This window comes from Colletotrichum spaethianum (assembly GCF_022836535.1).
Source record: "Colletotrichum spaethianum MAFF 239500 DNA, contig72, whole genome shotgun sequence".
In the NCBI taxonomy this organism is placed as follows: Eukaryota; Fungi; Ascomycota; class Sordariomycetes; order Glomerellales; family Glomerellaceae; genus Colletotrichum; species Colletotrichum spaethianum.
In genome coordinates, this window is record NW_026054842.1 from 76,414 (window position 1) to 101,884 (window position 25,471).

Sequence of the window (25,471 nt, forward strand, 5' to 3'; positions counted from 1 at the left end):
TCACGGGGTCGATGACCATGTCACACTGTGCCATCACAACGACCGCGAACACCCGGCCCGCGAATTACGTGCGCACGAAGACACCCAAATCCATCCATAGAGAGTAAGCGTGCGGTTTTGCACGAGGAACCCCACACCGAGTCCCGCGAAAACGAGGCCCACGACGGCGGCGCCCTCATCCACCCCGACGGACGCCATGTCTTGGCCTGCGACTCTTGACTGGACGCCTCAAGCTCTTCATTCCGGCGACCTTTCAGATATAAGTCGTTCATGAATGATACGTTTCCATCAAATGGGCGATTGGTTTAGGGGTATAACGACCGCTTCGCATGCGGTAGGTCCTAGGTTCGAGTCCTAGATTGTCCATCCTTCACTTTTGCCCTGATTGTGATGTCTGTTGGACGGCGTGACTGGAATTCTAGTCACGCAACATCCACCAATCACCTTGGAAACCGAATGGGTCTCTTTTTTAGGATAGTCATGGCCGTTGGAGTCAGAGTTGCAATCACTGCCATGCACTTGAAGTGGATGGTAAGTACAGGAAGGCTGGACGATTTTAGGTGGAAGGGTAGCCGCGTCATTTTCTTAACTCAAAATTGCTGTTACATAAGATGAGAGTTTTAACTAACATTGAAGAGTATATGGAGAGAAAAGGAGCTACTTGGACCACCAGGGGCATGTATATATATGTATGTATGTATCACTGTGCCTCCGCGCACCGGCGACCTGGCTCTCAGCATCGTGGCTTTCTCTTTTGCCAAGTGGAATATCCAGGGGACATTGCAATAACACGTCTGCAGACGCGGGCATGCATCCTCAGGATATGTAAGAAACACAGGGCGGTCTATTGAGGTACGTTGCAATGCGAAGAGTTTTACAGCTAATTGCTATGGCGTTTTGTAGGAATGCCCGGAGAGACTATGGAGGCACTGAACTTTAGCCGCCAGAACCCCTTGCTTCTCCATCGCCAACCTGTGGGTACTTGAGGCATGTGTTTCCATGTTATACCTCGCTGCCATTGCGGTGCTTTGCGTCATTTCGAAGACTCTCATCTGAAAGCGTTATGTCTAGAGAAGAGCTTTTCTGCATCTCTTACGTTAAAACTGGCGTATGGCGCAATTTATTGTACACCTTTGTGGCCTGCTAATCATAAACGCGTTCGTAAACCTGCTTCCCACCAACCCACGTCTCCTTCACCTTCAGATCGCGAATGTCCTCAATGTCCATGGTCTCGAGCGGCTCGTCCAGCACAACCCAGTCTGCCAGAGCGCCCTCCTTGATGACGCCGGCTCGCCCCTCCATGAAGGCGCCAAAAGCCGGGCCCTTGGTGAACCCTAACAGGGCCTCGTCCAAACTCAGAGCCTCCTCCATGTGCCACCCCTCGGCGCTCCCGTTCACGCCGTAACCCGTGTGGGGGCTCTTCCGCGCAACAGCGGCGTAGATGCCCTGGAAAGGGTTGGGCGGCTCTACGGGGAAGTCGCTGCCGAGGATAGGGCCAATGTCGAGGAGCGAGCGCATGCGGTAGGCTTCCCTCTTGGTGCGCTCGGGACCCAGGCGCAGCTCGGCGTACTTCATGTCCGAAGTCGCGTGTGTTGGCTGAATGGAGGGGAGGATCCCGATGGCGTGGATCCTTCTCTGGTCGTCCTCGTGGATGATTTGCGAATGCTCGATGCGGAAGCGGCGGTTGGCCTGGCATTCGGCGAGATCTCCCTCGGGACAGGCATCTCGGAGACCAGCCTCCAGGGCGTCAACGGCATAGCGGTTTGCCAGGTCACCGATGGCGTGGATGTTGACCTGGTAGCCAACAGATGCCCAAGACCTGCCAAGTTGCTTCAAAGTCGAGCCGTTGACGAGAAGAGAGCCGGCAGTATCAGGGCGGTCGCTGTAGGGCTCGATCATGGCACTTCCCCAGCTACCAAGAGCGCCGTCTAAGATGAATCAGTATCGTTGAATGCATCACAATCGTACTGAGCAACTCACCCGCAAAGAGCTTCACGGACTTAACGCTAAACATGTCATCCTCCCTGAAGACACGCGCGGCGTCATCTGGGCAAAAGGTGTTGCGTTGGGCGCACTCCAGCATGGCGTAAACACGAACAGTCCAGTCATCCGTGTGTGCCATATCGGCGTATAGGTCGAGTTGATCCGGGAAAACGCCGGCGTCGTGCATGCCAACCAGGCCGACCTCATTGAGCTTCGCCATGGCGGCCGCAACAAACGCACGCTTCTTCTCGGGGCCAGGCTTCGGCCACAGGTTGTAGATCAAGTCCATGGCGTTGTCGCAGAAGACACCCATGCCCGGCTCGCGAACAATTTCACCGCCTGGAACATCGGGGATGTCTGCGGGAAGGAGGTCGAGTACCGCTTGTGAGACCCACGTACAGTGCACGTCAATCCGGTCGAGCATAAAGTACTTCCCCTTGAGGAGCTCATCTTCTTCAATGTCGGCCTTGTCGGGAATCAGAAGGGCCGCTCAATGGAGTGACGGGAGTTCACTTACGGCAGTAGGCATCCTGCCGTACACATTCTGATCCCAACCAATACCTCGAATCCATTCGTCTTTGGTGCCGGCATCGGGATGGCTGTCAACATAGTTCCTGAGGCGTCCTTTCACATCATCTAGAGTGGAAGCCCCAAACAAGTCGGCCGAGTAGAGAAACTCGCCGTACTGGATCAGATGACCGTGGCCGTCCCACAAGCCGGGGATGATGTAGCCAGCCTTGGTGGTCAACTTGGCGTCGTCCCACGGGAAAACACGAGTGAATTTCCCACCCGACACAGTGAAGCACTGAGCCAAAGGCTGATCCTCATCGTGCGTCCGGATGCCCTGGTAGCAGTACGTTTGGGCATCAGAGACGTCGCCCGTGAGAGGCTGTTGGAGGCGAACGACTGCCAGGGCGACCACGGCCACGGCGGCCGAGAGACCCACGCCCCACCTCACGATTGGAGTTGCGGACATGATGCTGGAGTTCTAGTCGGACATTAAGTCGGCTAGCGTCATCAGTTGAGTCACAAGGGCTTGCGCGATGATGGGCGCAGGTCTCGAAATTCGGTGTGGAAGATCGATATCCTTATCGCCATTATTTGATAAGATATCCAATCTTATCTTTTGTTCCGCGTCCCGAGTGCAGGGGTCATGGTTTCTGCGGTATCTATTCCGGGGAACATGCGCCATCGTCTACTCCTGCTTCGTCAGGCCTTCAACGACATCTTATACCCTTTCTTCACTTTAGAGGAATGCACAATTCATCACTCAAACGCATGAACTAAAAGAGAGGGGGTCCAACGTCCTGGAGACACCCGTCCCGGGCGGTCACAGAATCCACTATAACAGCACGGGTTTTCTTGGTTGTCAAAGAAATCTGGCAAGTCCAGTATAATCCACATGTTTTAGATACAGTGTGTTTGCCGCTCCGACTCGCGCTTGTCACAGCGCGGTGCTTCGTATACCTACCTCGGTCGCAAGAAATGAACAGTTCGGTCCCTAGGTAGTTGAGCATAAATTGGGTACGCACAATGTGGGGTTTATGTAATGTTTGTGTATAGCAACTGATCGTGCAAATTATGTACTATGTATCCTAGCTTATATGATAGACACATATACTATATAAACAATCATGTACTTCACGTAAGTCGCGATGTTGTTTTTGTTTTAAGCATAACGCCCATCCCCCCGCCTTGTGCTTTCTCACTGACGTAAAGTACAATCCTCCATTTCGAATAGAAAAACAGGCGGCGCAGACTCCGAGGGTGAGGCTTACTTTACTATAAGAGGGGACACAGTATCTATGAGCATGTTGGACAGGCACTCTCCTTGTTGCCGCCACTGGTCGTCGCCGCCGCCCGCCCATCAACAAACCCGGCAAAGTCGCCGGCAACCGATGCGAGCGGATCGAGATTGCCGTGCGCTAGCTATGTACGCAGCTGGTCCCACAACTCTTGCGGCAGCATCGCATCATCCCGCACGTCTCGCATATTCCCCGGCTTCATTACCGCGCCTTGCTATATCACAACAAATGCGCCGCTCTCCCTCTCTACTCCACTCCGGCTAATACCGTTTTCGTTTTGTGTTTCGTTTGACAGGAAATGGCTGCTGAGGGCGATAGGTTTATAGCCTCCCAGCCTCGGTCAGGCACCATTTCGGAGCTTCGTGGTTTCCCATTTCAGAGGTCTGAAACACTCTGCGAAACCATGCGAGCTCAAACAGCCGTACACTCTAAATAATACGAACACTGTCCGCCAATGGTGTGGTCATGCAGCGAATCTTTGTGCCAGATCCTTGACCCGTGCTCTCGCGGCGGGTTATATTTGCTTTGGTTCCATCTCCATGAATGCCTTTTGAACTTGGTGCACTAGGAGCCTGTCAATTTGCATCGTCGCGGAAGCATCAACACTCGCAACCGTCTCGCATATTCCAGCACTCATACTGGCTCTTCTGTGGTCTGGTCCGGAAACCAGACACTCATGAGTTGGATATCATCGTTGTTGATTTCCTTTCCATTCGCGTCTTTTTCTTCTTGACGTTTCTTCTTCAACACCGTCACCATGGCGATCCCCAGTACGGGCATGGTTCTGCTCGTGGTGGGCGGAATCCTGATGTTTCTCAACACCTTCTTCGTCGCTCTCCGTCTCTATACTCGGATCGTCGTCGTGAGATCCGTTCGAATCAGCGATGCGCTGCTTGTGCTTGCATTGGTCCGTATATCATTTCCTTCTGTTCCCATTTATCTAACCCAATCTTCATAGGGCGCTTTTGGAGCCCTCTACGGTCTCCTTGTTATAGGAGTCAAGGGCGGCATTGGCGGCAGCATTCTCCAAGCCGGCCTTGCTGGCATCGCAGTCTCTCTCAAAGTCATCTTCTTCCTGGAGATCATCTACGTAGTCCTCACCTCCGCCATGAAAGCGAGTATCGCTCTTACGTTTATCCGTCTCTCACGCTCGAAGTTCCTGAATATTCTTTTCTGGGCTTCCATCGGCTTGGACGTACTCATCAGCGCTGCCTTTATCATCTATTTGCTTGTCCAATGCAAACCGATCGATTATGCATGGAGGATGCTGGAGGCAAATGCCAAGGGCGAGTGCCTACCGCTTACAGGACAGCTGTACATGGGCTACGCATTGTCCATTGTAACGGCGACTCTGGATGCGCTGCTGATGATCTCGCCCTGGTTCATGATGCGAGGGCGAGGTCTGCACCCGAGACTGAAGCTTTGCATTTACGGCCTCTTTGGGTTGGGAATACTGTAAGTCGTTGCCCAAGGCTGCCATTCTTCCCCCGCTAATCGGACGTTCAGTGCAACCATTGCCAACATCATCCGTCTCGTGGCGCTCGTCAAACTCAAGGGCTCCAGTGATCAGCTCGGTAGGTGGTTTTCTGCCCATCCCTTCGGATATGAACTAACAAAGATTACAGCCGACGCAGCCCCTGTCTTTAACTGGTCTGCCATCGAGGTCAGCATTGGTATCATTATCGCTGGACTGATTGAACTCGGCCCGCTTGCCGCCAAGTTCGGAATCGGGGGCTTCGAAAACTATGCTAGCGATGACGATAGATACCCGTTGACGAAGAATACCCACGAATCAAACTTCCAGGAGTACGAGATGGATTCGAGAAAGGTATGAATCTGATAGAGCCGTGGGGCATAAAAGGTTATGAGACACAAGAAAAGGGCCGGTAACGGGAAGTATTTGGGTATTGTTCTCTGGTAGGACACCCCTTGATGGCTATGTTTAGTCGCAAAAACATAGGTGCGGTGAGGGCGGCCTCCCGGTGTACATGCCTCCTTAAAGTTAGCATATATCTCAAGGTATGAAGAACAAAGACATTCCTCTTCCGTCGCAGACTATGAACAATAGACGGCAGATGACCCAGCATCTCTCCGTTTATAGGACCAAGCATTATGAGAAGATGTCCATCGGTGTGTCTTGTCCATGTTCCCGTCGCACTAAGAAACACTGGAAAAAAAAAACGCCCCAAGTGGCTGCAGTGCGATGTCTTTGGAAATCGAACGAAGTTTTATGAGTAAGTGACTACACAGTGTACTGTCGACAGCACAGCCGAGGCCTCCAGAGTGACGCATGGACCGTTCGGAAATGCAGCCGGGGCGGTCGCGACACGTTCGACGCCAGCCAGCTGTTACAACAGCTGCAGGTGAGTATGCACGGTGTCTTTGGAGACAAATGAATTGCCACAGTGAACTGTGGCAATGGGGATACGTGTGATCTAATTGTCAGGGAGACAATGTCTAGCCATCGCGAGGGACGACCCTTGATGAAAACCAACACATGGCGAATGTGACAGTCTAGCTTATATTTACTACAGACGCGGCCAATGACCAAGCCGGGCAGGGCCTAGCGAATACGTTGTTTAATTGAACATCAAGCGAGAGAACCCTACAAGCAGCTCTTCAGGTTCTGCAAAGCTTCTTAACTGAATCGTAAGCATTCACATCATGCTTCGAAAGCATACATTTATATGGCGTGCTGCCATACTCTAATCGTGCGCTTCTGGACAATGCGTGCATCATAAGCCAGATGGGTCTCACTCAGGTACCCAGTCTTCGCAAAAGCTCACTTCAGTCTTATGGTGACTGCAGCTCATATCAGCCGCGAAAAGATAGGGGAAGCAGTATATATAGGGATTTGCTAAACATGGTTATCACGAGACTCGACCCACCTTCAGCCGCATCCTTCGAGACAACATCCATCTGGAGACCGGCTTCTTGTTGTCGCACGACATGCTCTGGGCAACAGTTGAAGACCGTCAGCATGACTCGCTGCCCGCTTTACCCCTCCCTCCATAAACCAAACCTATCCGTTCCCTCGACAGACCTAGCTTCTCGCCCTTCCGCCAGACTAACCTGCTGCTGTCATAATGCTCATGACCAGGGAGCAGCTGGGGCGTCTCAGCGAAACGGATGTCCGCGATGCCATCCCCGCCGATACGTTGTTGTCGGCGCTAGCTTCGTCACCCTTCATTCCTTCCGCTTCGCTCGTCAATATCCGCGATCTGGGATCCGTCACCGGCTCTGCCATACGCCCGGGAGCCATCTACCGGTGCGGCACCCTGGAGGCGGCCGCCAAGGACCCGGACGCACTCGAATGGCTGGCCACCAAGGTCAAACACATCTTTGACATACGGTCCCCTAGAGAGCGTGAACGCCATCCGGACCCCGAGGTCAGAGGGGTCACGAACACGTGGTTCAACAGCACAGTTCTCGATGGCCAACCCGTCCTGGAAGAGTTTGTTGAGGCTGATGGCGCACCTGGACTCCGTAAAGAGTACCTCAAGATCCTCGACATATACCAACCCACCTTTCGGGTCATACTGGAGCACGTACGCGACAGGCCTGGCGAACCTTTTCTCTTTCACTGCACAGGTAGGCAGTAACGGGCCAGCAATGCGCTCGTTGCCTGAACTGTAAAATATGGGGGTCAGTACCGCTGACGCCGTCGTAGCCGGGCGAGATCGCACAGGCGTGATGGCTGGCTCCTGCAGTCTCTTGCCGGGGCGAACCCGGAGGACGTTCGCTTCGACTACATGCTCTCGCGCATCGGCACCGAACCCGCAAGGGAGAAGTTGCTCAGCTACGCTCGCATCGGTACCGGCGTCACTTTTGACCATCCGGGTTTCTACAACATGTGTAGCCTGCGGACATCATGCTGGGATGCCTTTGTCGCGGGCGTGCAAGAGGAGCACGGCGGTTGGGATGGCTACGCGATGAAGACCCTGGGGTTCTCGAGCGATGACCTTGCGAGAATCAAGGCAAACCTACGAGGAAGCAAGGCGTTGTGATGGCATGCCGCTAGTGGGTGAGCCATCATCACATGGAGGACTCGCAGGCAACATTTATATCGTTTCAAGCCCCCTTTGGAAAGGATACGCACGCAAGTAACGTTTGGGAAATGTCTGGGGCCGGGTCATGGTTGGCGCCCATCGCTTCTACGGTTATCCTTAAACACAGATTGAACGGCCTCTCTTGTGGACCTGTACAGTTCGTTAATCTTTATATAATAGCTTAATCCGGTGCCTCGCCTTGGACCTCTGCGAGAAAGAGTCCTGAGGATCACAGCGATAGCCCTCGTATGTTCGCCCTCCTCTTCCCGCGAGATGCGATTGCATTACCTTCAGGCCATCTCCTGCCCCGCCTTCTATTAGGCGTGGATATTCATTCGGTGACTCTGAACCTTTGAACTTCAAGCTGCCATCTATTGAACTCGAATCGGGAAGCTAACGAGGCATAGGCCCCAGACTCACCTGCTTTTCACACACCCTCGTGCCAGCTTTCAGTCGGCTACGAAGCATCGCCATAATGCGATTGCTTAGCCTGGCCTCGCTGGCCATCGTCCTAAGCTTGCTCACGCTAGGAGCTCAAGCTGGCAAAAAGAAATTACCCAACGCGTGGTTAGTCCACAGGGTTTCAATGTGGGGGTGGACAAGGTGGCCCAAGAATGAGACGAGGTCGCTGCAACTCTATACGCTTCCCACATGCATCCAGCGCTGTATCACTCCCGAAAACGCCATCATCGAAATCCACGGTCAAAAGGCGGACGTTCGCACCGTTAATCGGCGCCTGTTCTGCGACCCGAGACTCAATCTCATGAACGTGTACTTCATCCACACAATCGGGCCGTGCACCTTTGAGAGCTGTAGATATGAGCATGCGTTGGAGGCACTGCGTGGACACTATTACAAATGGCTCAGGGTGCTCTGCACGCCTCCCAATCTCCCCCCTTTTCCTAAGGGTGTGCCAAAGAGCATGATTGATCCTACCAGCAATTATACCGAAGGTTTTGTCGAGGGGGATATGGACGGAGATGCCGAATGGGATGTGGACGAAGAGGCCGAAGAGAATGCCGACGAATTCGACACCACTGACGGCTCCGAGGCGACCAATAACGCTACTACCAACGTCTAAGGGCGAAGGAGAGGAGCGCATTCCATGCTAACAAGCATCATGAACTGAGTTTCTGGAGAATGAGTCGGAGAGTGGTACCGAAAGGGAACATTGACATTGCGGATATCGTCTTCCGTGTATGACGGAAATAGAAACAGACAGAGAGCCAACCAAACGCCGTAAAAGTTTGTCGTATTCACGACAAAGGCCGAACAGCGATGTCATTCCCCCTCAGTGATTGTTCGCTCCGTCTCTGTTGCGACCCGATACACCCTGCGATCCTTACCGTGATGTACGTCCCAAAGAGGTGTCGAACCCGCAAAACTGACGTCGAGTCTCTTGTTCGCCAGCGCCCTACTCGGCAGATCCAACGCCCATCCTGCCCCTCACACCGTCAACGCGCGCCGTCTCTCCGATCACGCACGCAAAGAGGAAGGTCGAGGCCATCTGTGTCAGTCAAAATAAACAGGAAACCGTTTTGGCCAGGCTTATCCGTACGACAGACCAACCTCCGAACCGTTGCGCCATGACATCATATCTACTTCAGCCACACATCTATCCGTGCCACAACGCTAATTGGCGGGATCCTACCATTCCTTTCTCCAGCGCCAGTGTTGCCTAATACCTGATCTGAGCCAAATTGGGGTACGCGAGAGACAAGGGTGTGAGGCTGGAGCCAATGGGAACCCTTCTTGATTCCGCAACTTATACGTCACCAGCCACAGGACCCTTAAACTTGTTTTTCTGGAGCGAGGCCTAACGCACGTTTGGCTTGTCTCGATCGACTCCAACTGACGCCCACTCACCTTGGCCTCACTCACCCCCGGCCTAAAGGGCATCACAAACGTGTTGCTCACCACATGCCCTGCCTTCTTTTGCCTATCAGTCTGGTCTGGCCAGCCTTGGCTCCACACCAAAGGGTCAGCGCGCGGCCTCTCATACGTAACAATGTCTGACTCTCCTAGCCATACCCATGCTGGCCATATCGAAAGTAGAGTAGGATTCCCATTATCAGCATGCAAGGGACGTCACCTCTCTCCCCTCAATCAGGGTCCCAGCCCCCGTCTAGCTTCTGTTAGAGTTTGTCTTCTCACTCCATCGTCAGAGGAGAAAGGGGCCCAAAGATGGACTGAGACACCGGTTTTGGACCCTTCGCGCATAGTTCGTGCCATACAGACACCAGGTGACCACGCCTGTTTGTGTCTGAATAGTTGATTCGCAATTTCGTAGCCTGACCCTGCCCCTCCCGTATCGAGAGGCCACCAAACGTAGATCCCCTGGACCCTGACATCATCCCTCTGGACCCTGATCCCGCAGACCACCACCTACATCGCCCACCCCTGCTTTCTGAAGTTCCTCTGATGATGCCATCCAACACACCCTCTTCACTACAATCACACGCCTGACCCTCAAACCAACATATCAAAAGTTGATCTGGCAAGAAAACATATAAACCACCCTCCGTTCCCACCTACCATTCCATCTTACTTCTTCATCACAAGCATCAAGCTACTCAAACAACCCAACCAACCCAACCAACCAAGCAAACACACACTCTCAAGACTTCAAGTCTACCAAAGCATTAACAACAACCAAACACAACACAACCAACCCCCCAAAACAACCATCATGCCTCTCAGATCCACCCGCCACACCACCACCACCACCGCCCCCCGCCGCACCGGCCTCTTCTCCCGCCGCAACCACACAACCACCCGCACCACGCACACCACCGCCCGCCCCGCCAAGCGCGGGCTCTTTTCTCGCCGCCGCGGCCCCGTCCACACCACCCACGCGGCCCCCGTCCACCACCAGCGCCGCAAGCCCTCCATGGGTGACAAGATCTCGGGCGCCATGCTCAAGCTCAAGGGCACCCTGACCCGCCGCCCCGGACAGAAGGCCGCCGGCACCCGCCGCATGCACGGCACTGACGGCCGTGGCTCCCACCGCGCCCACCGCTACTAGATGTTAGGCGGTCGATAATGATACCCAACGGGCCGGGCTTTGTCGTTTACGATAGCCGGCTACAGCGCAGTGTTTTTTTGTTAAACGGAGGATGATGATGTAATTCGATATACCTACTGCTGTACTATTACTGTTTCGAGGAAGCGAGCTGGTTTGGAAGATACCATGTCTATGTTACGATACGAAATGAAAGCACTCTGCAATTTACTCACGCACACTGTCAGCATGTGGCATTATGAAGAAACTTGAATGTCTCTGCATAGAAGTGAATATTGTTGCGTGTATACTGCATGTCTACTACTGTTGCCATAAAAGCGATCCTTTGAATCCGGGGCATTGCGCACAATCCCCTCGAAATCCAGTCCACGCTAATCAGCCGTTCGTATCATCCACCAGCGAACCACTTGTATGCAACCATGAAATATGAAAAGTACCAATCTCGAAAGGGTTATGGGGCGTTGTAAACCCACCCGTTGCTTGCGCTCGAGAAGAGATACTCTGAATGAGAGAAGAGACTTGTACCGTAAACTGAAAACAAACGTAACCATCGGCTCACGAACCGATCCTCTGATATGTGCAGCAACCATGTGCCTGTGTCAAGGTGCAGCAGGACTTGTATTAAGGGTTGTGCGTTCGCAAAGAGCCGTGTTGAAGACGGCAAGCCTCCGGTTGTTTCTTAATGATTCTTAATGAACAGAGGAAAAGGGGCGCGATGTGCTGCGCTAGGGCGTTGGGATTGCCTGTAATCTTTCTGCCTGACGTTAGTACTCCAGATAATACCGAGAGAGAAGGCAACCACTTACACATTTTGGTGATGGCTGCAAACTTTTGACGGTTGGTAGATGTACCGGTCGTCGAACCAATGAGATACCCAACAGAGATGGGCGACGAAAGGCATGCTGAATACCAGGAAAGTAGGCAGCTGAGCCAAGGCTCGGGGTTTAACGCAGTCGTCTGGATAGGAGACTGATATCAACGTCGTCTAACCTGTCCCGACGAAGAAACCAGTTGTGTGGGGCTCTTGCCGGACGTGGTGGTATACCCTCGAAAGCCACAGAAGAGTGAACAATGGAAATGTCGAGAAAACTCTTTACTTGCGAGTGTATCATGCCGAACCTCGATCCTGCCGGACCAGAACAGCCGAATGACTCGTTTCTTTCGCCAACATCCACAACCAAGTTTAAAAACGACGCGATCGGGGAGCGTTAACGGGCACATCCTACTGCAGCTCGTCAATCTCCATTGCATCAAAGTTGATCGGCTGGCGCTGAGGGGCGAATCGAGGAGCAAACGGAATTCTGGTGGCCGGCTCGACAGGGCGGGGGATGCGAATTTTCTGCGACGACGAGATCGAGTGTTCATCAGTGTGTCTACGCTCAGCAGCAACGCTGATTTCATCTATGGTATCCTTCGTGGCACGCGACTTCATTGAAGCATTCTTGTCCCGCAGCGTCAGCGCGTTGGGTCCGATGAGGCCTGCGAATTTGATCTCCAACGCCTCACGCTCTTCGGCGGGCGCCTTCTTGATCTGTTCAATCGCATAAGCACGGAACCGAGTTTCCAAGTCGTCCAGATCGTCCTTGCTAGGAGACGGGTGCTTCTTCATGCTCAGGTCGGCCTGGTTGCGAAACAGTCTCTTGCCGTGGGCCAGCTTCAACTTGCGCGAGACAACGCCACGAGAGACAGAGCTGCCCTCAGCTTCGTCCAAGGTCGCGAGATGACGATCATCTGCTTTGGTGTATCGCGTGGAAGGACTGTCGTGGGGACCAGCTTTGCGAGCGGTACGAGTACGAGGTGTCGAAGCGCAGAGGGGTTTCTCGGACAGGATACCCTCGAGATCAGTATCGAAGTCTTTCTCAGCGGCGAAGGGGTTGAGGGTCGGAACCGGTGGAATGTCATCAGTCGAGTCGGCGCTGATCTTCAACCGATGCTCAAAGGGAGTAGGAGTACGGATAATCTCGTATGCCTCAGAAAAGGGGTCGTCTGACGATCCGACGCTTCCATCGTTAGGAACAGGCTTCCGGACAATGCAGCCTGCGATGATGGTCTGTGACTTCTGCATTTTCCGGTTGCCGATCATGACATCGTCTTCATTCACGTCGAGGTTGACGGAACTGGCAGGAGAAGCCTCCTCGACTTCTTCCAAATGGTAGTGCACTGCTGGATTTGGCATGGTGCATGTCGTGAGTGCAACCGGGGCCGAGATCTTGCCCCTGATCTTGGAATCTGGAGTTTTCGGCTTGGACTGGAATATGTCGAGCGCCTGACGGACCTTTGACATAACCTTTTTGCGACGATTTCGTGCAGGATTTGAGGTCGCCTGCGTGGTTTCCTGAGAGCCGCGAGGCTTGAGTGCCTCAGTGGCAGCCAGCATCGCTGCGACCTTGTCGTCTACCAAGTTGGCAATGGCAGCATCAGAGTTGGTGCCAGACGTCTGGCCAGCAGCTTGTTTGGTCATGCCGCCGAGTGGCGCCGTCGTCGAACCAGACAAAAGAACCCCGCGTCTGTTACCAGCATCGAGCATTGTAGTTTTCGACTGCGGAAAGGAGCGCTTCGCGGGATGAACTTCATTGTCAATATTCTTCGCACGCTTGCCTCGTCGCCGACGTGAAGATTTTCGAGGGATTTCCGGAGGTATCAGGTCTGTCTCCGAGACCTGAACGTGCGACTGGGAGTGTGCAGCGTTTTCTCCCGATGGAGAAGTCATGGTGAGATTGTGCGAGGAAGTACCCATCTTCAGCATCGGTCCTGCGGAATGAGGCGGGAACGTCATTGGTTCGGTAGCGCAGAGGAGAACCGAAGGATGACTCCGAAGACCGTTCGGATGGTTGAATATGGTACTCTCCAAGAGCTCACTGGCCAAGCGGTCGACGTTCTGGTCTTGGTTGCCTACTAAGGCAGGGCCGCTCTGGGGAGGACTAAATCCGCTGGTGTTTGCAGGCAGCGAGGGTGTCACTGGCTCTGCGAAGGTTGTCAGCTGGCATCCGGCAATGGGACTTTCATCATTCATACCTTCGACTTCTGCAGTCTTTTCCTTCTGGCTTCCTCTATCGCGACGGCGGGGCGCCAAGTTGGCGAGGGTACTCATGGACTTCTTCTTCATGATGCATGGGGAGTGTCCGTCAGGGGTAAGGAGTGGACAGGACGACAAATGTCCCAAAAAAGAGTGAGCAACGAAAGATGGACAACGAAAAAAAACCTCGACGCTGCTTGAAAGCCAAAGGAGCGCAAAAATCGACGAGTCGGCGGTGGCCTCCAGGTATTCGACCCTGCTGGATCAAAGACCAAGAGCTTGCCAGACTCGGCCGGAGAAGTTGGTGATGACCAGTAGGTGTGTTCAGAGACAAAATAACCTGCTCAACGCAAATTACTTTGCAAATGGGATCGACGGCTGATAAGTTGGTGTCAGCTACTGCCAATGTCGGCAACAAGCTGACGAGGTTAGGTCTCACGATGTTGGCGACCCGTTTGCGATTGCGCGGGGAACTGACGCGTGGCGAGCTTGAAGAAGTGCGGAAAAGAAAAAAACAGGCGAGTGAGAACGCCTGACTTTCGTCTAAACAGGCTTTCTCATGGGCAGGTTCGGTCTTTCCTCTGCCAAACACCAAGCCTGCCGTCGTGGCTTCCTGTTTCCATCATCTAAGCCCTCTGTTTCACTCAGCGTCTGGTTGGTCCTCGGGGGGAGGGCAGCGAGCGGAGACTCAGACCGGTCTACTGCTCACTGGAAGTTTCCGGACTCGAATCTCTAGCTTGCAGCTTGAGAAATCGTCGAGCCGCACTCACCGTGGATCCACGACGTGAAGGCTTCGTGGCTTTGTCTGGAAGTGAGCCAGTGTGCTCTTCCCTTACAGAGCATGGCATTGCCATCTTGCAGCGCAAGACTGCGTGAAGCGTCATGACTCCTTTCATCTCCAAAGGCACAGCCATCTTTGATAGGGCTTCAAGGAGAGTGCTCCACAGAATGATGGCGCGATTGGGAAGGGAAATCGGGACGGTGTTAGATGGATGTTCAGATTGGAATCGCCAAAGATTGTGGCTTTGAGGAGCATTTACCTTGAGACAACCAGGCGCCATGGCTGATGGCCGATGAAGAAAACCTGGTTATCAGAATTAATCAGAATCATCGCCTATGCTCCTCGGCCCGGAAGCATGGCGGCAGCAGGGAAATGGCCACCGAATCTTGGTGATCGGGTTTGGCGTTCTACACGTGTTCAATAAGGGAAATATGGTGAACGCCTACGGCCGACACGAGGAAAGGTGCTATCAGCAGCACGTTACAACTGAACGTTCTACTGGAATGACAAATCAAACAATGCAAGGCTACGGAAATTTTCTTTCTCTTAGTTTAGATTGCCTAATGAATACAGCGGACAAGACGAGGAAAACGAAACCATTGCAGTCCATGTCTGTTCCCTTACGTCTAGGGAGCATGTTGGGAATGGAGGGGCTAGGATCGGAATATGGAAAACCAGTAGCATTTCAGTCTCCTCCGCCTCTTCCGGACATCAGCGGAGTGCACCATCGCCGGCGATGGGGGCCATACGGCACCCGTTCTGACCGGTGCACGTTGTGGAGGGGCGGGACGAAACGGAGGAGCAACGGAGAGGACTCGGGGCTGCGGCCACCCGCGGACACCCTCGGACCATTTCGGGATTGGGGAGTTTGTGCCAGCTCTGCATAGAGGCGGCCGACAGGCCTGGGAAGCGAGATCTCTAACAGACTATGCTTCGGACAGGGGCCGGTAAAACCTGCAATGAAAAAAAAAGGATTCATGACTGCAAGCGAATGGAAACAACGGGGAATGGATGACCTGCCGATATTCAAATCCATCTCGATTGGTCTGAGTCAGCCATGGCCAGGCGATGAGAAAGTTGCTGCTGACGGATTACACAGAGATGTCGGTTTCGCCGTCGGGGAGCACGGGGTCATCGGAAAATGCACAGAAAGGGAACCCTTCAGAGCGGAGAAACCGCCACCGTTGATAGCCAATTGGAAAAGATCGGATTGTGATTGGCCTGCTGACTGTGCGATTGCGCCATCTTATTTGTTGATTTCCAGCTGGTCTTGGCGGCCGGTCCCCACGCTCACCTCCGTCTCCTGCCGAATGCGGGAAGGGAAAGCTGGTCTGTTTCAAATCCAGTTGACCACAGGCTACGCGAACCTTTTGCATTTTCCCTCATGCTCTCTCCGCCATCGTCTTTTTTCCCAACTCCAGCCCCAAACCTCCCGACCGCCCTTGTAGACAAGTTCGCCATCGCCGACCACTCCTACCTTCGAATTGCATTTTGACGAGAAATCGTCGGTCGCGATAGCATAATACCTACTCAGAGTCTCCATTTCCGACTCTTCCAACTTGCCCGTCTTCTAACGACCGTTCGCCACCCGACTCCTCACCAACCACTGATTTCCGCGATTGAAGGTTAACATCGTCGGATTCCATCATGTCCTTCTCCAGCCTTGTTCAGGACCTCACGTTGAGGGATTCCGGCGTCCCGCGCCGTCCCCGCGGTGATCAATCAGTCTCCACCATCGACGACGGCCGGTCACAAATCTCACGCGCCATGTCCTACGCCAGCACTGCTGCGACCAGCGTCAGCATTTCCGGTGATATTTCGAGCCAGCTGCACGGCGGTTACTTCCATCCCCTTGCCCGCTCGTGGCAAGCCGAGCGGCAACTCACCAAGGTTTGTACCACAATTCGCGGTATTTGTCGTCATCGTGAATCACTGCTAACTGTTGTCTCTCAGTCCATGCTTATTTACCCCCTCTTTATTTCGGATCAAGACAACGAGGAGGCTCTAATCCCCTCTCTGCCCGGCCAGTACCGCCGAGGCATCAACAAAACAATGGCTTATTTGGAGACGCTTGTGCGCAAGGGCCTGCGCTCCGTGATGCTCTTCGGCGTGCCCGTGCGCCCGGGAGTCAAGGACGCTCTTGGCACCGCCGCCGACGACCCCGAGGGGCCCGTTATCAGGAGCATTCGTGCTATCCGCCAGCGCTTCCCTCAGCTCTTCATTTGCGCCGATGTTTGCTTGTGCGAGTACACCTCCCACGGCCACTGCGGTATCCTCCGCGATGACGGTAGCTTGAACAACCAGCTGTCCGTTGACCGCATCTCTGACGTTGCCATTGCCTACGCGTCGGCGGGCGCTCACTGCGTTGCACCCTCCGACATGAACGACGGCCGCATCCGTGCCATCAAGCTGAAGTTGATCGAGGAGGGCATCGCCCACAAGACGGTGCTCATGTCATACTCGGCCAAGTTCTCGGGCTGCTTGTACGGTCCGTTCCGCGATGCGGCAGGCTCTGCTCCATCGTTCGGAGACCGCAAGTGCTACCAGCTGCCCCCGGGTGGTCGCGGCTTGGCACGCCGAGCCATTGTCCGCGACATTGGCGAGGGTGCGGACATCATCATGGTTAAGCCTGCCAGCCAGTACCTCGATATCATCAGTGATGCAAAGGAGCTCGGCAAGGACATGCCTGTGGCTGCCTATCAAGTCAGCGGCGAGTTCGCCATGATCCACGCGGCTGCCAAGTCGGGTGTGTTCGACCTGAAGCAGATGGCATTCGAGTCAACCGAGGGCATCCTCCGAGCTGGCGCGACGATCGTCATCAGCTACTTCACTCCCGAGTTTCTCGACTGGCTCTCCACCTAGACGACGCATGGCATGACAATACAAAGGCAAGGTGTTTTGGGGCGTTTGGGTTTTGATGACGTAGATGAACTGTATCTGGTTCGCATGGTCTTGGGGGAACAGGTTGGACAGGCGTTGGTTTCGCACATCTGTACATATACACTTGCTTGACAGTCCAGTGTCACGTAGAGGATACCAAAAAAAGACTAATGGGACAGCGGGTATTTCGGGAGACATGAGTTGAGTTACGGCCGTACTCTTGGCAATGCTTGTGTATCAGCCGGGTGGCCCTCGTGCACTCGAAACTCAAAAACAACGTGTATTACCATGGACGGAAGTGGTTCAAGAAACAGTGTCTGTGCAGGTTTGGATACCTACTGTGCCGTGCCGTGCCTGCCTAGAGAAGGTGTTCCGGGTGACAGTCCTAGAGGCCTCTCAACTCGACTTGTCAAGCGAGAGCAGGCCGAAGCAGGCCTTTCCCCGGCGTGGGTATCCTGACTCGGCTCCCGGAAGGGATGTCGATCGACAGTTGGCTTGGTTTTAATCGGGGCCAGGAGATTCTCGACCAAACCAAAGCAGCTTGGCCTCGCGGGTTCCTGGCCACGGACCAAGGATGGCGGCGGCAGTAAGGGCCGCTTGCTGCCACTCAAAATCTCAGGCAGGGACGCATTTAGCAGGCACCGGACACTGGAAGGGGGGGTGACCGGAGGAGTCGAGGAAGGAGTTGGGAGGAACCGAGAAGGAAATGGATCGGAGGATGGAGGCCAACGTTGCAAAAACGAGGGAACGACGGGCGGGTTTTGCCATACGCTGCCATGCACTCGACGTGACGGATTTGCCAATCTGGAACATGGCCAAGGGGTTTTGTCTGCCGGGAAACATGCTGCACCCCTGACTGGGCACACCCAATGGGGCCCTTGCACGCCGAGCGTCTCGAGTACGCCCCCCGGTTTGCCGAGCGCGGCAGCGTGGACCCAAGCGCCGATCTCAACCTTGAATAACCTTGCACTCATGTCGCAACGAAGGTAGCCGCAGCGCCGCACCCCGGGAGGCTGGCAACCGTTGATAAAGTGCGGCGGACACGAAAAACTGGGGTACCGCTCCCGCAACTCTCACTCTCGACCAATATCTGCAATTTCTCTCGCCTCCAAGGGCCCTCCGACGCTCCATTGTTCTCCAGAAAAACACTTGGAATGCCCCCAGACGGGCTTACGACTGCTTCATCGCGAAAAGTGGCTCTTCCCCCCGGAACACCGCGACGAGAAGCCCAGAGAACTCATGCGCCGAGACCTGCTGCCGGTCGCGGGTTGCCATGTCTCTGCCGAGGAATGGCTGGGTCGTTGACACGCTCTTGGCGGGAGAAAGCTCGAGCAGGTCCCTTCCCACATTGGTGGCCTCGCCTATGCAATCTGAGACCCCTTACGGTTTACCCCTTATGCCCAGACATGCCATTCGCCCATCGCCCATCGATCACTTTCTCCGTCCGCGCTAGCATCCCTCCCCTGCCTTGCAGTGCCGGCGGAGGGAGAGGGCCAGGGGCGGGGATGGAAGGGAGGGAACATGATGGGGGCCGCGGCGCGGCGGACTGGACTGGGCAACCGGGGCCCGTCCTCTGCTCTTCTTTCTTTCTTTTCATTCTTGGAGGAAGAGGAACGATGAGGGGGCCCGGTGAGTGGGAAATAGGGGATTGAAATCACTGGCCTAAGAGGCGTCGACGCGACGACGTCAGGAGGAGAAACTGAGGCCGAACTTGATTGATTTGCGCGCCGGAGGTCCTCTATGCATCCCCCCCCCCGTGTATGTACTCTGCGTGGTTGATAATGTGTAATCAGATTACCACCATTCTGGAGAAGATTTGATTTTTTTAGTGTCCCTTTCCCCGAGCCCATCATTTTTTATGTACGCGCACAAGTTCGTCGCTTCTCCATTACCAGCATTCTCGTCCGTCTTGTTTCTCCTGTATTCGCCTTCCTTTTGTTCCCTGTCGGACCCCCCCTACTACACGTTTCTCGCCTTCTTTCTCTCAACACGTCATCTATTTCCATGTAACTGTGAAACCCCTATCCGTTCGTGTCCCCTCAACATCCCCGGTCCGGCCAATGGGTCTGATGTTTCCTGGGGCGAAGAGTCTGTTGAAGCGCATACCCTAAGGTTTCTTCGTCCGGACTTCACTGATCGACGCTCTTGCTGTCTCCCCATCCTGCTCGTCTTGTGCATCACATACACACACACACCTCGTCGTTTCCCTTCTGCCTCGGTCATCCTTCGCCCTCGTCTCGACCCGACCTGCTCACTGTCGTTTCATCCCTTCTTTTGGCACGGCGCTCATTGGACTGCTGGACGGCCGTGCAATCCTCATCCTCATCGACGTCCATAGTCGGTACCTGCACACACACACATATACCCGCCACAAGTGACGCTTTGCAGGACAACTGTCCGATCATCAGAGTTGTGCACAGCCAGAGCGCTACTCCCATCCTTCTGGCCCATGACATATGCGCCTCGGTTTCTTTTTGGCTTTCCGTCAGCGCCCCGTGTCTTTCAGCTGCGTCCTCCTCATAACTGGAGGCATTCCTAGGCTCCTTTTTACCTTTGTGTCAAAACAAGACACACGGGAGCGAACGAACAGACTTTGCACTCTATACTCAAAATCAACTGGAAAAGAACAACGACAGCCGCCTTCCGCGCTTCGACACTCGCAAAGATTCCGATTCGTCACTCGAGGCAGAGATACACAGCGAAAGCAAGAACATTGCTCCTGACCTGTTTGGCATAGGTGCTTCTTACACGCTCAACGGCATCATTTCTGCACTGTACCTGCTTTCAAGGTGCACCCCTCCCCAAGCCCGTCATAGCTGCCGCACTTACACGATTCCACCCTGAAACAGGCCCCATTTACCCACACCACTGACGCTCACGCTCACGCTCTCTCTCTCTCTCTCTCTCTTTCGCTGCTTCCCGTGTCTGCTCGCCTCGGGATTTTGTCGTTTGGGAAGGAGCCACGTTCCCAAAAAGCCCCACTACACATCTGCCTTTGCCTCTGCCGTACGGAGAGCCGTACTCTACTCCATGCGCTGAGGCTCGTTCCAATCTCACTTCAGCCGGACCCTTTGTTTTCTCTGGTTTCCTATGGTTTTGTTGTTTACATACCTTGACTTGCCAGTGTCTGCCCGTTTCTCCACATTCCTTTCCTTGCAGCGGCCCACGTCTCTGCTTCAGCGCTGAGATATCCCGGTTCCTGCACCCAAGGTTCTGCTTTGAGCCCACACCCAAGGTCAAGGTCAAGGTCACGGGCTGGTTGACGAGACGAGACAAGACACGCCCACCCGACACCCAACACATTCATCCATCCTCGGGAAACATCCATTCTCACAGACAGGGCCTGTGTCTTTCCCAATTACATTTACTTTCCATTGCCTGCTTCCACTCTCCTCTCGCCCCTCTCTCCTGCAGATCCCGATCGTCTGAACAACAAGGGCCTCCGGATTAAAACCACCACGCTCCCTCCTCCGCGCTTCTCTTTCCTTTTCACTTGACTCTCTTTGGCCATTGCCTCGTTCCAAGCCGCGCTTGCTACCTGCACTGTTCGGCCTCGAGAGTCCTTTTTTATAACCCTCCTTCCCAACCAACACGCCCCCGGATCCATTGCAGGACAATGAACGGACACGCTGCTTCAAAGGTGTCCCTGTCACACGAAGAGGGAATGGGGCTCCTGGACGAGAAGACGTTGTCCGACGTCGAGAGCGAGAGCGGTAGGGTCGACCTCGAATCCCGCTTCGCGATCCCACGATGGTCGACGGTCGCTCGGGGTGCCGTGGGATATGCCCGAGCCATACCATGGCGGGTCACGGTCATCCGCGGTCTCATCTTCCTACTTCCTAGCTTCGTCCAGAGCCGCTTCACGAGAGAACGAGGCCGATCCGAGAAGCTGTTCCCAACGTCACATCTCGACGGCATGCGTGGACTTGCCGCACTATTCGTCTTCTTTTGTCACTACTTTTACCAGGCCTTCATCATCGCCGAGGGCTGGGGTTCGTCAGAAAAGAACTACCACGTACTCAAGATGCCGTTTCTCCGACTCTTCTACCAGGGCCCGCCCGCCGTGTGCCTGTTTTTCGTCATTTCCGGCTACGCATTGTCCATGAAGCCCATCAAGCTTGCGCGGGCTCGAAACTTTGAGGAGTTCTCCACAACAACGACGTCGTTGATCTTCCGAAGATTCATCAGACTTTACTTGCCGACCGCGATCTCGACCTTTGGCATCATGATGCTGCTGCAACTGGGCGTTTACGAGTGGACCAGAGACTTCGCCATCGACAAGACGTACCACAAGAACGTCATGGAGCCTCACCCGAAACCTCTCGACACCTTTTCCGAGCAGCTGGCGGACTGGATGTGGAGCATGTTCAACTTTGTCCACGTGTTTGGCTGGGAGAAGTTTGGTGGAAGCACATGTAAGTGGGCCATACGATGACGCCGTCGCTCCGCACACTAACATTCACAGCCTACGATGTTCACTTGTGGACCATCCCAGTCGAGTTCCGCTGCTCCATGTACCTGTTCGTCACACTCATCGGCCTGGCTCGCGTTCGAACCGGACTTCGCTTCCTCTTCCTCTGGGGAATCATTGCATTCACTTACCGCAACAACCGCTGGGAGCTGTTGCTCTTCTACTTCGGTATGATGCTCGCGGAATACGACCAAATCATGGGCAACAACACCCCTGTTGGTGGCTCTATTCTCCCCACGAACGAATCCCGACCGAGCAAGAGCCGGCTCAAGGGCTTCTTCTGGGCGATGCTCAGCATCCTGTCCATCTACTTCATGTGTCAGCCGGATATCAACTACGAAATCACACCCGGCTGGGTCTGGCTTTGCTCCTTCATTCCCAAGTGGTGGGATGCGGAAGGTTACCGCTTCTGGCAATCCATCGGGGCCGTCATCTTTGTTCTCTGCGTCAGCCATTCGCCGAGATGGAAGAGCTTTTTCAACCTTGCTCCCATCCAGTACCTCGGAAAGATCAGCTACGCCCTCTACCTCATGCACGGTCCAGTGATGCACACCGTCGGCTACATGATCGAAAGGCGGGCTTACGCCTTTACAGGCATCGAAGGGTGGTGGTACAACACGGGATTCGTGCTGGGATCTTTGGGGTGCGTCCCCGCCGTGATTTGGGCGGCCGACGTCTTCTGGAGACTTTTCGACATCCCGACGGTGCGGTTTGCAAAGTGGTTAGAGACAAAGTGCTCTATCAAGCAAGAGTAGTGAACTGGGACGGTGCTTGCGCGTCACTGCAGGTGTTGCTATGGCGAAGACGACTCGCATTTGAGTTGGGTCTCGGGAAGTCGTTATGGAAACCGACTAATAATAGCATGACACGGCGTTTTTTATCTCACGGCATTATTACTATATACCTGGCGTCACTTTTTTTTATTTTAAATGGGCTTGGGAATTATCAAACTTCCGGGGGGGGGGCAAATGATATAGATAGCATGTCAGCAGAATCCACCTCTTAGGACCACAGATTGGTCGAACAAAGAAAGTACAGGACAGTACACCGAAGTAGAAAGAGCCGAATGTCACAGACGAGGTAGAACCAACTACTGCAAGGGTATCAATTTGATTCGTCTTTGACCGAGTAGCTGACGAACTCTTTTTAATTTTTTGGAACTTTTTCGGGTTTGACTCGTGGTCTTTTTCTCCAGTGTCTATCCCTGACGACCCTGCTACGCTATCCAATCATGCTCCTCTTGCGACCCCGCATCCTGACGTCCTCGAGCTTCTTGAGCGTGACGGGCGCCTGCTTGTAGGATGCGCGGTAGGCGTCGAGGACGTCGCGGAAGTAGGCTTCGGCGCGCGGGTGTGTGCTGCCGAAGGCGCGCTCGAGGACGTAGAGGTCGACGGCGCGGTCCTCGTCCGAGGTGCTCTGGCTGGCGAGGCCAAAGTCGATGATGAAGACGTCACCGTCGAGGGGGGATGGCGACGACGCCGCGTCATCGCCCGCCGGGGCCGTGGCTGTGTTTGCGGCGGCGGCGGCGGCGGAAGTCGGCGTCGGCGGCGGCCGCAGCATCATGTTGGACGTCGTGAGGTCGCCGTGGACGATGCCGATCTTGTGCATCCTGCCTATCGCGGCGCCCATGCGGCGCATGAGGCTCTTGAGGTCCGTCGTGTCCCGCTCCTGGGCCACGGTCTTTTCCTCCCCTGCCGTATCCGCCGCGCGCGGGCGCGCGGCCTCGTCGGAGCCTTGCATGACGACCTCGCTGCCCCCCTGGCCGACTGCCTTCTTTCGTCGTTGTCGCCCTCGGGAATCTTCGCGAGGCGCCCGCCGTCGTCGGCGCCGCCGCCGCTAACCTTGACGACGCCGTCCACCCACTCGTTGATGCGCACCCGCACGGGGGCGCCGGGGATCCATTCGAGCATCAGCCAGCCGGCGGCCTCGTCGAGGGCGTAGAGGGCGGGGACGGGGCAGCCCTCGCGGCGGCACTTTGCGAGGACGCGGGCCTCGGCGAGGATGCGGGCGCGGGTGAGGCGGGCGTCGAGCGTCGGGTGGCGCCAGGGCTTCTTAGGGCGGTACTTGAGGGCGGCGGGGAGCGAGGGCGAGAGGAACGTCGTGCGGTAGAGGCGGGCCTCGGCGCCCTGGGTGACGAGGACCGGGGAGCCGGCGGGCGACGAGGGGTGGGTGAGGAGCGGGGGCAGGGGGAACGCCCCCTCTGGCGGCGAGGCCATTGTCGGGGGGGTTTTTTTTTGTGTGCTGGGTGTGGGGTTCGGCGGGAGGAGGACGGCAAGAGGGTTTCGGGTTGGGAGGTGATAGCGTGTGCGGGTGGTGAGTCGAGAAGGCGGATCGCGGGGGGGTGGTGGGAGTTTGGGAATATCTTCAAGAAAACATTGGCATGCTCGCGGGCCTGCGATCGGAGGGAGGGGCTGGCCCGACTGCGCCTGCGCGGTGGAGGGGTCGATTTTTGGTGGGGGGGTTCGTGTCTGACCGCCTGGGAGGGACAACGATTCTGCCGGGTGTGTTTCTGTGTGCCGGAGACGCTTGGCTGGATTCGTTCTAGGGCGTTCTAGGGCCCGCGGGGCGCCGTTGGGGGGGGGGGGGGGGGGGGGGGTTCATGGGGTGGCGGTTTGTCGAGCGTCTGGGCACGCCGCTGGAGGTGTTGATTTTGGGGTAAGTGCACCAAGAGTGGTTGGTGTGTGCGGGCCGGGCCTGCACTCCGCACTAGTGTTTCCTTTCCGAGAAACTTTTGAGCAAAAGGTTGTTGCGACTTCTCCCTTGCTAGTTACTTGTATAAAAGGGGAGTGAGAAGTCTTGTTCTATCGACTTGCAGTGACCAAGCGGTCAGGTTATTCGTCTATTGAGAGCTATGTAGCTTGCCGAGCGGCGGCTCATGATAGAGCTGTTTTCTTGTCAAGGTTGATTGACTCAAGTCACTGTGCGAGCCGCCAAACGCCCGTGGTTTTCACTCCTCCCAGCCAGTCACTAAGACGGAGAGCACCAATTGGGTTGTCGTGCATACCAGTTGTCTTTGAGCACTTCTCCAGCGCCTCCGCACATATGTGGTTGTGGACAGGCAACAGAGACGGTTGAAAATTCCCCCTTCTGGTGTACAAAATGGGCAACGTTCAGAACCGAGGTGCTCCAATGTACAGACACCCAGCGAGGCAACATATCCTTCTACCTGAGAGGCAAGAGCCTATCAGACGACTAGAGACGACGAGATTTGGAAGCTAGACAGCCAAGTGATTCGAGCGATGTTGTGGTTTGCGCCGGCAGCAGGCCATCTGGGTGCAAAGCGATGCGAGACGGAATTGGAGGACCCTCTAACACATCAAACCCGACGCAACCCTGGCCATCTAACAACCTGTCTCATAGACGGCACACACGCTTCAACCGTCTTAGATATGATCTTGGACACTCGGATAACAAGCTTCAAGATGGCATGCTCACAACACAGCAAGACCTGAGGAACCAGAGGC

The 25,471-nt window shown here is 54.9% G+C and overlaps 9 protein-coding genes and 1 non-coding gene across 10 annotated transcripts; 7 read left to right on the plus strand and 3 right to left on the minus strand.

The window, feature by feature from the left end:
* Positions 1-294: 294 nt before the first annotated feature.
* Positions 295-366, plus strand: ColSpa_tRNA_327. The gene has a single exon. It is a non-coding gene; the product is annotated as a tRNA-Ala (tRNA).
* A 777-nt stretch (positions 367-1,143) lies between these two features.
* ColSpa_12767 (putative amino-acid permease) lies at positions 1,144-2,959 on the minus strand (the record flags this gene model as incomplete). Its single annotated transcript, XM_049278979.1, has 3 exons — positions 1,144-1,928; positions 1,981-2,449; positions 2,501-2,959. 3 exons carry the CDS (start codon positions 2,957-2,959, stop codon positions 1,144-1,146), a joined length of 1,713 nt encoding a protein of 570 aa, XP_049134936.1.
* Positions 2,960-4,545: 1,586 nt separating this feature from the next.
* On the plus strand, positions 4,546-5,622 carry ColSpa_12768 (uncharacterized protein; the record flags this gene model as incomplete). The annotated part of the gene is made up of 4 exons (XM_049278980.1): positions 4,546-4,695; positions 4,747-5,243; positions 5,295-5,362; positions 5,423-5,622. The coding sequence occupies 4 exons, from the start codon at positions 4,546-4,548 to the stop codon at positions 5,620-5,622; spliced, it is 915 nt and encodes a 304-aa protein (XP_049134937.1).
* Positions 5,623-6,874: 1,252 nt separating this feature from the next.
* Positions 6,875-7,795, plus strand: ColSpa_12769 (uncharacterized protein; the record flags this gene model as incomplete). Its single annotated transcript, XM_049278981.1, has 2 exons — positions 6,875-7,336; positions 7,499-7,795. The coding sequence occupies 2 exons, from the start codon at positions 6,875-6,877 to the stop codon at positions 7,793-7,795; spliced, it is 759 nt and encodes a 252-aa protein (XP_049134938.1).
* A 517-nt stretch (positions 7,796-8,312) lies between these two features.
* Positions 8,313-8,918, plus strand: ColSpa_12770 (uncharacterized protein; the record flags this gene model as incomplete). The annotated part of the gene is made up of 1 exon (XM_049278982.1): positions 8,313-8,918. The coding sequence occupies one exon, from the start codon at positions 8,313-8,315 to the stop codon at positions 8,916-8,918; it is 606 nt and encodes a 201-aa protein (XP_049134939.1).
* A 1,608-nt stretch (positions 8,919-10,526) lies between these two features.
* Positions 10,527-10,862, plus strand: ColSpa_12771 (uncharacterized protein; the record flags this gene model as incomplete). Its single annotated transcript, XM_049278983.1, has 1 exon — positions 10,527-10,862. One exon carries the CDS (start codon positions 10,527-10,529, stop codon positions 10,860-10,862), a length of 336 nt encoding a protein of 111 aa, XP_049134940.1.
* Positions 10,863-12,081: 1,219 nt separating this feature from the next.
* Positions 12,082-13,965, minus strand: ColSpa_12772 (uncharacterized protein; the record flags this gene model as incomplete). Its single annotated transcript, XM_049278984.1, has 1 exon — positions 12,082-13,965. The coding sequence occupies one exon, from the start codon at positions 13,963-13,965 to the stop codon at positions 12,082-12,084; it is 1,884 nt and encodes a 627-aa protein (XP_049134941.1).
* A 2,338-nt stretch (positions 13,966-16,303) lies between these two features.
* Positions 16,304-17,518, plus strand: ColSpa_12773 (delta-aminolevulinic acid dehydratase; the record flags this gene model as incomplete). Its single annotated transcript, XM_049278985.1, has 2 exons — positions 16,304-16,546; positions 16,610-17,518. 2 exons carry the CDS (start codon positions 16,304-16,306, stop codon positions 17,516-17,518), a joined length of 1,152 nt encoding a protein of 383 aa, XP_049134942.1.
* A 3,634-nt stretch (positions 17,519-21,152) lies between these two features.
* Positions 21,153-22,762, plus strand: ColSpa_12774 (uncharacterized protein; the record flags this gene model as incomplete). The annotated part of the gene is made up of 2 exons (XM_049278986.1): positions 21,153-21,951; positions 22,002-22,762. The coding sequence occupies 2 exons, from the start codon at positions 21,153-21,155 to the stop codon at positions 22,760-22,762; spliced, it is 1,560 nt and encodes a 519-aa protein (XP_049134943.1).
* Positions 22,763-23,228: 466 nt separating this feature from the next.
* Positions 23,229-24,223, minus strand: ColSpa_12775 (EKC/KEOPS complex subunit BUD32; the record flags this gene model as incomplete). The annotated part of the gene is given in 2 exon segments (XM_049278987.1): positions 23,229-23,757; positions 23,775-24,223. The coding sequence occupies 2 exon segments, from the start codon at positions 24,221-24,223 to the stop codon at positions 23,229-23,231; spliced, it is 978 nt and encodes a 325-aa protein (XP_049134944.1).
* Between the last annotated feature and the right edge of the window lie 1,248 nt (positions 24,224-25,471).